This window comes from Sus scrofa, chromosome 5 (genome assembly GCF_054392235.1).
Source record: "Sus scrofa isolate SSC_HxYL_T2T_F1_AM1 chromosome 5, Sscrofa_HxYL_maternal_Yorkshire_Landrace_v2.0, whole genome shotgun sequence".
Classification (NCBI taxonomy): domain Eukaryota; kingdom Metazoa; phylum Chordata; class Mammalia; order Artiodactyla; family Suidae; genus Sus; species Sus scrofa.
In genome coordinates this window covers 37,862,363-37,876,886 of record NC_139387.1, presented here as the reverse complement: position 1 = coordinate 37,876,886, position 14,524 = coordinate 37,862,363, and the positions used below count along the sequence as shown (strand labels likewise).

General features: G+C 44.5%; 1 protein-coding gene across 5 annotated transcripts in view; it reads left to right on the top strand.

The window, feature by feature from the left end:
• The window catches only part of BEST3 (bestrophin 3), a 41,694-nt gene extending 28,051 nt beyond the window's left edge, over positions 1 to 13,643 (top strand). For all 5 annotated transcript variants that reach the window (XM_013997719.3, XM_013997718.3, XM_013997720.3 and 2 more), the window contains one exon: positions 11,656 to 13,643. In XM_013997719.3, coding sequence (XP_013853173.1) covers positions 11,656 to 12,577 — 922 coding nt within the window. In that variant the 3' untranslated portion in view covers positions 12,578 to 13,643. The remainder of the gene's footprint in view (positions 1 to 11,655) is intronic.
• The last annotated feature ends 881 nt before the right edge of the window (positions 13,644 to 14,524 follow it).

The following is a 14,524-nucleotide window of genomic DNA, read 5'->3' as shown; positions in this document are numbered from 1 at the left end:
AAGAAAAGAGACCAGCACCATTGAGTGGGTCAAGGAATCATGGTGATGATCTTAGTAGACTGAAAGCCCCACTTGTGCCCCATTTCTAATGTCTATTGAATTGTTTTTGCGTGATGGTTAAAGTTATCATTTTTGGGGGCTTGAGATTTTTATCTTGATCGACAGATTCATCCTAATCATCATAATTTTACATTCCTGTGCAAGTGTCTATGTTCTATAGAAAGTATTAAAATACATATTTCTCCTATTTTGAAATATAGAAACACAATATTAGGAATTTACAAGACCTTGGAGAAAATATCTAACCCAAATGATTATTGAGAAGATTAAATAAGATTGTAGTGACTGTCAACATAAAAACACGCGAAATATAACTGCAGAGCATTATAATTATCAACTAGTACAGAAATCTTATTTGTGGGTGTCAAACTGAGGCACAGAAAGGTTAAATAAGTCTAAGCTATTTTTTCATATTAAACTAACTCTAGTTAAGATGCTCTGTTTACTAGCAGGATGGAACAGGCACAAGCAAAAGCCAGCGTCTACTAGGGGAGATTTTGAGATGTTTAACTGAACTGTGCTAGATCCAACTGGTCAAAGAAACGACTAGGCAAAAGCTCACTTGATCTTGACTTTCTGCACGAATGAGGACCCTTAAAACGGACTCTCACAACCCAGGAAAGGTCACTGAAGGAATTCAGGCTTTTGGAAGCCAGCATTCCAGGAATGCCGTCTTTGATCCCTTAGTGTCAGTTCTTTTCATGATTGTGCTATTAAGGCAAGGTGTTTCTATCTGACTGCCTATGACAGAAAACCAACTTAAACTAGCTTAAGCAAAAAGGAGTTTCTTGGATCATATCCAGAAAGTAGCCTATCCTTGAGTGTGGCTGGATCCAGAGGCTCAAGCATGTCAGTGCAGAACCTGCATTGCCTTCACTGTCCCTCAGTTCTACTCTTCTCTCCAAGGGCTCAGGTTTCAAGTAGGCTCCCCACTCCCGATGGCAAAAAGGCAAGATGGCAGCCAGCTTTTCCAGGTGAACTGTTTATCCTCTGTGGAAAGCTACATCTCTTTTCCAACTCTTAAAACTAAAGTACTGGATTGATTATGATTGTCTGGGCTTGGTTAACAAGCCCATTCTTGAACCAGTAATTATCGACAGGAAGACATAATATTTTGATTAGTGAAGGTTGGTTCATGTGTCTGTATTTGGACTAAAGGGTGTGGTCAGCCCCAACCAACCATATAGAGTAGGTGATGTCTCAAGAAAAAATCAGAGTGCTATTACCAGGAGAAGGGTGAATGCTTTGCTGGGCTGGCAAAAATAAGAGATGTCCTCTAAAATCAGAAAAAAATGATTCCCTAAGCATTGACTTGGTCACTCACCAAATACAAGGTCAACACCAAGTAAACCATCTGACTGAGGCTCAGGGAAGAGGGAAAGCAAAAGTAAGGATTATTGTAGCACAGGTGGTTGACAATGACGGAGCCAAGGAGTTCTTTGCATTAGGATGTGGACTAGGTGTCAAACATGGTACGGATGCAAACATTTCGGTGTTTGCTCTTAGATGGGCACATGAAAATCCTTTCCTGGATGAGTAAGGTTTTTGTTTTCTTATTCTATTTAGGATATATGTTTCCAGCATATTTCATTCAGAAATCAAATTTCCCTCATCTTTTCATACGAATGTTTCGGGTTTATAATCACAATGCCCATGGCCCAGAAATTCCAAAATCAAGGCAGTGCCCTTCAATAACTGAGCAAAAATACCATCCAAGGGCAACCTGAGAAATTACTCTGCCTCACACATTCTTTTACATGCAGCACACTATGCATTTCCACATAAAAAGAAAACTCCTTGGAGACAATTCCTTTATTCTCTAAATTCAGGAACATGTTCAAAACACTGCCGTCTTTTCAGGCACTTACCAAATATACATTACTGAAATAAAAGTACTTCCCTCCCCCTTTTTATCTCAAGTGCAAATTTAAATTATCATGTTTTCCCTTGTATGGTCACATATAGAACACCCTCGTTTATTTGGGCAAAATTTTCTTTTCGGGCCTAGTATATGGTAGGTTCTATGTCAGAGTCTGGAGATAACAAAACAAACAAGCAGGAGTTCCCTCGTGGCTCAGCAGGTTAAGGATCCCGTGTTTTCACTGCTATGGCTCTGGTTATGACTGTAGCGTGGGTATGATCCCTGGCCTGGGAACTTCCTCATGCCACAGGTGCAGCAAAAAATAAATAAATAAAATTCTTGTTAAAACACAAACAAGCAAGTAAAACACACCTTTTAAGCTCACAGACATAACGAGGAGACATGTTATAATACCCTGTGGTAAATGCAACAATAGAGAAATGCTGAGAGTCTTGCAGGAACGCAGTGGAGGTACCCTTCACAGGGTTGGAAGACTCAAAGAAGCCTCTTGTAGTTGGAGAATCTAACATGCATCTTTAAGAATGAATTTGGGGGAGTTCCCATCATGGCCCAGTGGTTAACGAATCCGACTAGGAACTATGAGGTTGCAGGTTTGATCCCTGGCCTTGCTCAGTGGGTTAAGGATCCAGCATTGCCATGAGCTGTGGTATAGGTTGTAGATGCGGCTTGGATCCCGTGTTGCTGTGGCTGTGGCTGTGGCCCCTAGCCTGGGAATCTCCATGTGCCATAGGAGCAGCCCTAGAAAAGACAAAAAAAAAAAAAAAAATGAATTTGGGGAGTTCCCTGGTGGCTCAGTGGGGTTAAGGATCCAGTGTGGTCTCCGCTGTGGCATGGATTCAATCCCTGGCCCAGGAACTTCCATATGCTGCTGGTGCAGCAAAAAAAAAAAAAAAAAAAAAAAAAAAAGAATTTGGAGCTAGCACACAGATAGAATAGGGGGAGACACAGCTCAGATTCCACGTGGCTGTGGCTGTGGTATAGGCTGGCAGCTGCTGCTCCAGTTCGACCCCTAGCCCGGGAACTTTCATATGCCAAGGGTGCAGCTCTAAAAAGAAAGTAAAAAAAAAACAAAAACAAAACAAAACCCAAACTTAGAATGCTCAAACTCAAGCCAACATTGTTGAAAATAAATTTCTTTTTTAAACAAACAAGAAATAAGGTCCAGGCCTACCTAGCCTACCACAGCTAGTCTGAGGTGCAATGCTTGTCTTCACATTATACCATCATGAACTCACTCCAAAATTCTTATTATTTTTTAAATACTTGCGATTATCCATTAGCTCCAATTTTTAAGGCTCTGAGGAATGGAATATATGGGAAATAAAGACCTGAAGTCTCCTAACTCCCTTTAATCCTGTCTGGGAAATCAAAACAGCCAATAGTAAAGCAGCAATAACCCCTTAAAGGCATTGGAAAAATCCTAACAAAATAGCCATCCATAACAGCCCAAGTGTGTGAAGATCTGGAGAAGTGAGGCTACAGCTGCTTCTGAGATGGATCCCTCAAGTGAGTCATGAGGGGTGTCCACGTGGCACTGACCTCACTCTGTCCTGCTGACTTAAAAGCGTGCTCTCAGCCTGGGAACCTTAAACTGCTAACTGCAGTCCCATCCAAAGAACACTGTTTCTGCCATGATTCAAATATGCCGAAACTTCCTCACATCAGGAGTGATCTTAAGGAACGCGTCTGTGAAGTGAATTAAGGATCCACTTAACAAAGAGGAGAAACCGTGAAATTTTTGTAAGAGTTGAAGAATTTATTTAAGATTTATTTGGGGAGTTCCCATCATGGCACAGCGGAAATGAATCTGACTAGGAACCATGAGGTTGGGGGTTCAATCCCTGGCCTCACTCAGTGGGTTAAGGATCCAGCGTTACTGTGAACTGTGGTGTAGGTCACAGACGCAGCTCGGATCCTGCGTTGCTGTGGCTGTGGCGTAGGCTGGCAGCTATAGCTCTGACTAGGCCCCTAGCCTGGGAACCTTCATGTGCCGTGGGTGTGGCTTGAAAAAGCAAAAAACAAAAAAAAAATTTTTAATAATATTTATTTGGTTTTATGTAACTACAGTCACGTACCTGGAAATAATGACTTTTACGTATCTATTGTCATCCCCAAAGTCCTAAGAATATGTAGAAATAATACAACTACTTGTTTGCAATTATTACATATATGTACTTAATGTATATAGCACATCTAGGATACTGCAGTACAGTCAGAATATTCTTAGTGCTATTAGTTTGAATTAGCAAAATCAGTATTCAGGCGAGCAAATACTTTATTAAGGTGTGGTTAAACATACTTCTAAATGGATGTTTTATTCAGTAATCCCTTCTTAGCCAACAATATTCAAGTATTTTAACTTTAAAAGAAAAATGCACAGTCTGAGATATATATGCATGCTTGCGCCACAAACAACCGAAAATATCCCAAATTCTGAATCCCTAACTTCACCAAAGACATATTCTCGGAACATTGATTTTCATTTAATGGACCAGAAAGGAAGGAGAGATGGAAACTCCCAAGGGGATGAATGTGCATTAAGTTTATAATTTTAGAACCTGCTCAGGGATTCTTTCATAGCTGACACGGGGTCACCATTGGCGCTCAGTTTTCACCTCCTAGGTGGTATGAGGGGTACAGATGGCTTAATTTCCCATTCTAACAAAACTCCCATTGAATACAACAGTATGGAAAGGTGGGGACTTTAACTCTAGGCCACAGCTTCTTTTTGCAACAGCCGGTGGAGGCCCAGTGAGCATCCCGGAGTGGTAACGTGAGGCTAGATATGCCTGTTCTTTAACCAGCTTTGCCATAATCCTCAGTCTAAACCAGCAGAGAGGCAGCAGAGAGGCAACAGAGAGGCAGCGGGAGGGTGGCCAGCGTCTGAGCTCAGCAAGCTCCCATCATGCTCCACTGCTTGAAACTGTCCCCAGCAGGGGAGTGGGGAGGGGGCTGGGTGCATACAACCCTCTGTCAGCCGGATTTTCCTCACAACACTCAGCCGTACGCTCCCAGCTTAGCATGAGGGTTACTTACTCATCTTCTAAATCCTTAGTGACAGCTTTGACGGCGATTCTGCAGTGCACAAGGTTAAAAATAACACTGCCTCTAATGGGTTTGAAGCGTACATTTTGCTTTTCCCACGAATAAGGGCACACGCACCTCTGCCTGAGAGATTTTCAGGCAAATTAGTGGCTCGCTCCAAGCAGCCGCCTGACTGAATACACTAGCAATTTGAAAACAGTAAAGCTGACGTGACACATAGGACTCACTGGATTAAATATAATATTGCTAAATTCCTCATTTCAGTTCTGCTAAAGTGACCTCTGATTACTTGGATTTAAATGGTCAAAATACCACTTTAAAAGCAGCCACAGAGAAAGACAGACAAGCATCATCTGGTTTTATCCTTCAATCTTTGAAAATCCATATTTACTTGATCACACTAAGGAAAAGGGGTTTGCTTTTGAAAAAATACACTAAATCTTTCAAGTCATCAGGGCCGTTTTGGTCTTTTCCATGTCAGATATACCCCAAGAAGTCTGAAAGCCCTCTGCTTAAGCCCTGTGCCCTGCCTCTTCTTTGTTATGGTAACAGGGGGTGACAAGTGCTCTTCTGCACCTGTGACCAACCCAAGCATCTTTTCAAGAGGCCTTAATTAAATCATGGCTGCTGGTGCCCTCTGATATTTGTCATTGGTCAGGGAGACTGTGGGGCTGATGGTTTTGTAGGTGCTCCATAACCATTTTGAAAACTGGCATTTTTTTTTTTTTTTTAACACTCGAGGTTACAATAAGAACACATCTCAATCTGGACATTGATCTGACCTGTAGAAATAGTACATGGTCTCCCACCTTCCAACCTCAACTAGAACCAACGAGATTGCTGAGTTTAACGTAACTTATTCTTTCTCTGCCAGCGACCCTGCGCCTCCCTTTCAGAAATAGCCCAATACATGCCACAATGTTTCTCAATCTCACTTCTTCTGCATTGATGATTTATGTTGTGCCGTAAAGGCTCCCTGCAGGATTTGACAATGTCCACAAATGGCACCAAACAACAGCATTGGGAGGCAAGGTCAAGGCGTTCCCACCACCTGATTGGCTTTATCTTCTTTCTCTCAACCCAGCTTCCTCCCAGCCTTATATTTCCCCTCCATCTGCTCAATACTCTAGTTTCACCACTAAATGACTGAGGTAGTTATCCCTTTCAACATGTTAATGGTTAGATGGCAGCTTTGAGATGTAGTAACATTTTTTAAAGGACACTCTTTATTTTTTTCTTTTCTTTTTTTAGGGCTGAACCTGCAGCATATGGATGTTCCGGGCTAGGGGTCAAATTCGAGCAGCAGCTGCCAGCCTACACCACAGCCACAGCAATACCAGATTTGAGCCTCAGCTTGTAGCAACACCAGTTCCTTAATCCAGTGAGCAAGGCCAGGGATGGAACATGCATCCTCATGGTTTCTCTTTTTTTTAAATGATTTTTATTTTTTCCATTATAGTTGATTTACTGTGTCCCACCAATTCCTACTGTACAGCAAAGTGACCCAGTCATACATCCATACACATTCCTCACCCCACACCATCCTCCGTCATGTTTCATCACAAGTGACCAGTCAGGTTCTTAACATGCTGAGCCATAGCGGGAACTCCTTAAAGGACAGCCTTGAAGGAGGAAAGGGAGTGACCTTCGGGCAGACACTATTTTTTCCTCCAACCATATGCAGTCGATGGTGGTTTGGAAACCATCTCTGAAGGGTTGCCAGTCATTGATAGAGTCCTTTATATATCTTCTCCTCTTCAAAGCTTTTCTACATCTGTTATTCCTTTTGAACTTCCAAACACCCTTGTAAAGCCGGTAGAGTGGGTTTGTTGTCATTGATTTACCAAGCATGATGCTAGGTCACAGGGAGGTTAAGTGACTCACCAAAGGTCACACAGCTAGTTAGTGTCAGCCTGGACAGCAGCAGTCATCCTGGCTCTGCAAGCTCCTGAAATAAATCATTTTCCTCACCACAGAAGCACTTCTCAAATTCCATCTTCTGGACACTAATGGCTGTATGGCACTTTGCATGAATGTCCTCAGGTCTCTAATTACCTGCCTATCTCAGTCCAAGTGGACTCCAGAACACAAGACCCAGGTTTTTCATCTGACCTTCTCTAATATATAGCAGTATCTTGAGGGGGCTTACATTCTATCATATATTGTTTCTGCTAAATTGTTTTGGGGCATTTTAAGTGGTGTTATATTTGGGCTTCAGGATTGTAACCCTATACTAAAGGTACCCTTTAAAAATCAAATAAGGAGGAGCAGAAAGGACCTAAAAGCTACCTCCTTTCAACTGGGAAAGAAAGAATCTTCTAATGTATTCTATGTTGCATGTTCTAAGCCTTAAACCATTTTGTTCTCAAACCACTGGTGTCATATGGGGAACCATGACTCAGAGAAAGGAGATGGGTATTGGGTGTTGGCAATGAAAACTTCCAACACAGAAACATTTGGAAGAAAGATCATTAGGTCAATCATGCAGCGGGGCAGGGGGAGAGTTCACTACTGCTGTTTGATAGCATGGCAAGCTAGAGGGCTTCCTTTACCACTCCAGCATGAGACTCATAGAATGGCTCTCCAAATCACAGACCACCAAGTGCTCTTCCAGAGAGCACTATTAGGTCTTTCTGACGAATGGTGTAGAAAGTTCCAAGGTCATGTTTCTTTTCCAGAGCATTTCTGCATGAGAATACTCATCGACATTGCTCTCCATGTAACCTTTCCTATGTGGACACAACTACCAAATGACACAACTCTAGTTAGGCCCTCTCCTCTCAAAGACAACCCATACCTGCCCACTGCCTTTGGATAAAGTCCTAATCCTCCTGCCGGGTCTATAAGACTCTTTATAACACAAGTCCAAGGCTACCAGCTTTATACCTGACATCTACTCTGTGTGTTTGACACAAACTCGAGTATTTCCCATTCCTCACAAATTCCTGAAGTTCCCCCCATCTCATTTGCTCAGGTCACTTCTTCCACCTGGAATATTCTGTCCCTTCTCTACCTATCTGATTCCTACTCAGTGTCAAAGACCAGCTCAACCATTTACTTTGCCCCCAATTGAGCTATTTATATACAGGCCTTCCCCCCTCCTTTTAAATCATGTTATACAGAACTTAACACAACAAATTTACTCATGACAGATGCTCAATGCATTTAGTTGGGTACGTGGATAAATCCTGTGCATCCACAGCACAGTCTCAAACAGCAGGAAGGTGCCACAGATCTCACTGGCAGTCCTGCCCAATATCAGGGGGTGAGTCAGTAGAATATCTGCAGGAGGCCTGGCCTTTTTGCCATTTGCTCTTGCAACGAGTTTATTTTTCTCCAATTTGTGACCCTTAATCCTTTTGCCCCAGGTGAGTGTACATACCACTACATCAGTTGTAGTTACAAAGTTTTTCCTTAGGATCCACAAAGTTTTAAAGTAATAACAATACAAAAATGCTTTCCCCAAAAGATTCTGTCATTCTTGGAGATCCCATCGTGGCGCAGTGGTTAACGAATCCGACTAGAAACCATGAGGTTGTGGGTTTGATCCCTGGCCTTGCTCAGGGGATTAAGGATCCAGCGTTGCTGTGGCTTTGGCGTAGACTGGTGGCTACAGCTCCGATTCAACCCCTAGCCTGGGAATCTCCACATGCTGCAGGTGCGGCCCTAGAAAAGGCAAAGGGACAAAAAAATAAAAAGGATTTTGTCATTCTTACAAGGACATGTGGTTTAGAAGTAGTTAGGGAAGACAAATCCTAAATAAAAAGTCAAGATCCCCAATGGAGGACAGAGGCCTGTCCTTTACGGAGGGATTGCCAGCTCTACCTTGGATTCCCAGTCTTAGTGACAAACTGCTCTGCTGTCCTCCGTAACTAAATGGGTTCCTGAAGTGTGACTGAAGATCTGACCTAATGAAATGCAATAAGTAGGGCCACCAAGGCTGCTGAAGCATGAGTCTGCGTTTCTCAAGTCAGTGTAACAGAATCTGAGCCCTGAACAGTGGAGGGTGGGCCAGAAGCCTATCTGGTAGCCAAGGGCACTGCCGGGGCTTTAGAATAACAGCACAAGGTTGTAATCGGATGCCATGCCAGGACATTGAGCCAGTTAATCATCTCAATCATCCATCTTTTATTCATAAACACAGAAGAACAACGTTTTCTTTGGCCGCTCACTTTACACTTTCAGGTTACACCAGTACTATGCTGTTCCCCTATTATGCTCTTCCAACTTCTTCCTTTATGTCCCATAAAATGCACTTGGTTAAAGCATCTTGTCAACACAGATGTCAATATAAACACTGGACTGGGACGGCCTGATCACTCTTGCTCCTAGAGCCAGCAGGTTTAAGGGCAGGGCTTGAAACAGTTCTCTGAAACTCGTTAAGACTGTACATCCACAAAGATGTGAGACAAATAACCGAGTAATTTGAGGTGAGAACCTACCTTTACCAATAGCCCTACTGTCATTCCATTATCCATTTATTTCAGCCTTGGAGAAGATTAAAAATGTTAGGATTGGAGTTCCCGTCGTGGCACAGTGGTTAACAAATCTGACTAGGAACCATGAGGTTTCGGGTTCAATCCCTGGCCTCGCTCAGTGGGTTAAGGATCCAGCATTGCCGTGAACTGTGATGTAGGTTGCAGACGCGGCTCGGATCCCGCATTGCTGTGGCTCTGGCATAGGCAGGTCGCTACAGCTCTGATTAGACCCCTTGCCTGGGAATCTCCATATGCCACGGGAGCAGCCCTAGAAAAGGCAAAAAGACAAAAAAAAAAAAAAAGTTAGAATTGGAGTTCCCATTGTGGCTCAGCAGGTTAAGAATCTGACTAGTATCCACAAGGATTTGGGTTCAATGTCTGGCCTCGCTCAGTGGGTTGAAGGATTTGGCATTGCCGCAAGCTGTGGTTTAAGTCGCAGATGAGGCTCAGATCTGGCGTGGCTGTGGCTGTGGCATAGGCTGGCAGTTGCAGCTCCAATTCAACCCCTAGCCTGAGAACTTCCATATGCTGTGGGTTCGGCCCTAAAATGACAAAAAAAAAGGGGGGGGGGTTTGTTTTATATCTTAAATGTTGAAAATTCAACAGGGTATTCTTCTTAGCAATACCAAATCCATAAGACTTAATCACCAGCAGAGTCCAGCTGCCTTGCAAGTCCACACCATCCTGACGGTTGTATTCGTTCCCCAAGTACAGAAATGCAAAGTATGGACCAGGAATGCTGGCAAATGACCTCTGGGCAAGGACTGTATTATACACATTACACATTATTTTGCTCCTGGGTTCTATCTTCTCACTTAACATCTATGTAGCAGACATTATATGGAAGGGATTAGGAGCAAAGAACTTGGGATCTGGCTTCTGCATTTGGCCTTCACTAGCTACATAGCCTTAATGAATCTCTCAAGGCCTCAGTACCCTTACCTGCATAGTGTGAATAATAATGATACCAACATACACGACTACTGTGATGATTGAACTGATACATGGGAGGTGCAGGAAATGTTAGCTGTTGTTTGGATTGTCTTGAATTTAGCTATGATCCATTGTTTTAGGGGGTTATATGGGTCCTGGGAAAAAATGACTTTAGTTCACCTGTAACAATGGAGAAAGAACACATACTATATCTTTTTTTTTTTTTTTTTTTTGCCTGTTTAGGGCCGCTCCCACTGCATATGGAGGTCCCCAGTCTAGGGGTCTAATCAGAGCTACAGCTGCCAGCCTACACCAGAGCCACAGCAAAGCTGGATCCGAGCCACGTCTGTGACCTACACCACAGCTCACAGCAATGCTGGATCTTTGACCCACTGAGTGAGGCCAGGGATCAAACCCACAACCTCATGGTTCCTAGTCGGATTTGTTTCCACTGTGCCATGACAGGAACTCCCTTTTTTTTTTTTAATGTCCCATCAGTGATTCTCAAAGAATGGTCTGGGGACCTCTGGAAATCCCCAGGAACTGAGACCCCAGAATCCAAGTCCTTAATGTCAAAATTATTTTCATGGTAACATTAAGCTGTTATCTGCCTTTTTCACTCTTATCCCTTTGTGAGTGTCCGGTGGAATTCTCCAGAGGCTATGTGCTATGTGATGATGTCATTACTTAGTGAATGGAATGCATGCTTGTTCGTTCTTGTGCTTTCTATATTCTTCAGTCATCATTTCTCACACAGTAAATGGCAGTCACTATAACCACATAAACCAATCTCTTCAGGGTACTCAGTAATTATTTATTTATTTATTTACTTACTTACTTGCTTATTTGTCTTTTGTCCTTTTAGGGCCGCATCCTTGGCATATGGAGGTTCCTAGGCTAGGGGTTGAATCGGAGCTACAGCTGCTGGCCTACACCATGGCCACAGCAACACCAGATCCTCAACCCACTGAGCAAGGCCAGGGATCGAACCCGCAACCTCATGGTTCCTAGTGGGATTCATTTCTGCTGCGCCACGACGGGAACTCCCTCAGTAATTTTTTAAAGTATTAAAGGGTCCTGAGGACCAAAAGTTTAGAGAACCTCTGCTAGGTTATCTCAAGGTGAAGTCCCCCTGCCTCCTCCATTTCAAAATCTGTAATGTGAAAATCCTGAACTTGGTCCTTAACTTTGAGACCCTGGCCCCAAAGTTGGGCCTCTGAAGCTGTTCTGCCTGCATCTTGTTCTTGTGTGTTTCAGGCTGTCCGGGTCTGACCTGCCGAGTGAGGAGTGGCTGTGGGATTATGAGAAGCACGGCCATCGCCGTTCCGTGATTAGAAGGGTCAAGCGGTTCCTGAGCGCCCACGAACACGCCGCCAGCCCCAGGAGGAGAAGTTACGGGAGGCAGGCCAGTGACAGCTCCATGTTCCTCACCCCGAGGGACCTCAGCCCTGCCAGGGATCTGCTGGACGTGCCCCCGAGGAGCCCTCACCGTGCCTCGGCCCCCTGGAAGGAGCCGTGGCCCGCAGAGGGGAGCCCCAAGGTGCACTCCAGCCTGGGAGAGCTGTCCACCATCAGAGAGACCAGCCTGACGCCCCAGTCCAGCGTGAGGGGCTCCCCCACCAAAACGCCGCAGGTCCCCGAGGTGCGGGTCACAGCACCAGTGCCCCCGGCGGAGGAGGACCACTACGACTCCACAGCCTCCATCCAGAGCTCTGACTTTACTGGGGTTCAGCCGAGCGGGACTGGGCAGCAGGAGGACCCTGTGGGATCCATCCCGTTCCCCTCAGAGAAAGGGACACCTCCTCAGGACCCCAGCTTCCAGACTGTTCCAGCCAAAGCTGAGGGAAACATCCTCAAGTTCGCTTCCGGGGAGGATCTTCGGAAGAATGACAAGTCCCCTCAGAGGTGGAGCCTCCCGGGGTTGCTAGGGTCCAGCCACACCTCCCTGGCAGCCCCAAGTCTGGCTCCCACGAGCCCTGAGCCAGTTTCTTTACTTGACACAGAAGCATCCTCAGACACCAGTGGAATCAACTTTGTGGCTGGTTCTCGAGTGTCCCCCGATGTGCTGTATTTAATGGAAAACCTGGACACCAAGGAAACGGATATCATTGAGTTTAACGACGAGCAAACGGAGGAGTCCCCCAAAGGAAGGCCAGAAAGCTCTCGGACCTGGTTCTAACTCAGATTCTTACTTTCCCCAAAGTTCAAGCATGAGTTCCAGAACATACCTGGGGCCTGGTCAGGTGTTTTTTAAAAATGATCATACTGTATAAGCTACTGAAAACTTTGAAGGGCATTATTATGATCCTGACCTTCTGGGAACCGAGGAAAAGAAACACATGCATGCCATCCATGACAAAGTGACTTTCATAGAAGTTAAGCAGACCACAGGGACAGATCTTAACCAAATCAGGACTCTTAAAAACATGCACATGATTTACAAAGCACAGACTGTGAGCGTTGCAAAGGGCCTTATAGATCACAGTTCTGCCAAGAGGGAGACAAAGGAGTCTCTCTTTCCTTCCCCTTCTTTCTCTTCCTCTCCCTCCCCCTCTTCCACCTCCTTCTCCTCCTCCTCCTTCTTCCTTTCTTCCTCTTCCTCCTCTTCTTCTTTTTCTTCTTTTTTTTTTGTTGGCCACACCCTCAGCATATGGAAGGTCCCAGGCCAGGGACTGAATCTGAGCCATAGCTGGGACCTATGACCTAGGCCACAGCTGCAGCAAAGCTGCATCCTTAACTCACTGTGCTGGGCTGGAGTCAAACCTTTGGCATCACAGAGACACCACCAGATCCTTAAGCTGCTGCACCACAGCAGAACGCCACCCCTTTCTTCTTTCCTTCGGTTATAAAGACAGGGAGATGGATCATATAATGCCTCAAAAGCTCCTTCCTAATTCCGATTTCTCATTCAAGGCTTTCTAACCACCTCACCCCTCTTTCTATAACTATTATCATTTCCTACTTCTTAAGCTTCATCAGCATCAGAAAGCTCCATCTCCCTTTAGTTTCTTTTGTGATCTTGGAGACTTCATTTTTCTCTCTTGCACCTTTATTCTCTCAACCTTTTGTCCTTTTCGTCTCCCTAGGCTTTCTCCTTCTCCAGGGACCCACCTTTTTTTTTTTTTTTTTTTTAATTACTCAATGGATTTTATTACATTTACAGTTGTACAACTATACATTTATAGATATAATATTTATGGTTGATTGTTGTACTGCTATAAATGAGACCTACGTTTCACGCTGTAGTATTTTTTCCTGGTGACTCTCTTGCTTACTTCCTGCCACAGTGTTCAGAGTACAAGGCATTTGCAAAGCCTCCTCGAAAGCAATCAAAGTGTCCAGCCTGACAAATCCAGGCTGACACCTTCTAGCTCCTCGGTGTCTGCCCGCACCCTGGGCTCCCTGGCCATCTCCTTCTGTGTCTACTCTTAGGTCTTGAACACTAGAGAAGTCTCCAGAACATGACACCTACCTAACCAAATGCTACGGAACCAAATATCAAGGCTTGCAGCCATTTCACTCAGAGTCTTAAAGTACAAATCCCAATCATGTCACCACATGGGACCAGTTACTGTGTCTTCCAGGTTGTTTGGGATGAAGTAGGGTGTTGCAGCTGGGAGGTTAAGGGGGTCCAGGACTGCACGATGGGGATGCGGGGTGACTAACTCCCTCCAAGGAGTTCTTGGGGTGGCTGTTTGTTGGGGGCTTCCAACGTTTCCCAGAAGGCCATGTCTTGAGAATACTGCTCTCACTGTTTCTGTCATCGGATGAAGATGCATATGGCTTAAGAAACAAAATAACCCTAATTGCTGCCCCTTATTGAGTGTTCACAGCAGTCTATAAAGTTCACAGGTAATCCCACGAATCCCCACAGGAGTCCTATGAATTGATACACTATTATCTCCAGTTTAAAGATGGAGAAAGTAGAGCTTTAGAGAAGTAATATGACTAACGTCACATCACTGGGAAGTGGCAGAACTTGGATTCAAATCCAGGTTTACCTGACTTAAGAGCCCTCACTCTTGTCGAGTGTGCTGCATCCATGCTGTGCTGTCTGAAGGGCCTGGGATTTGCCAGCAATTTTTTTTTTGTCTTTTTGCCATTTTGGGGGCCATTCCTGCGGCAT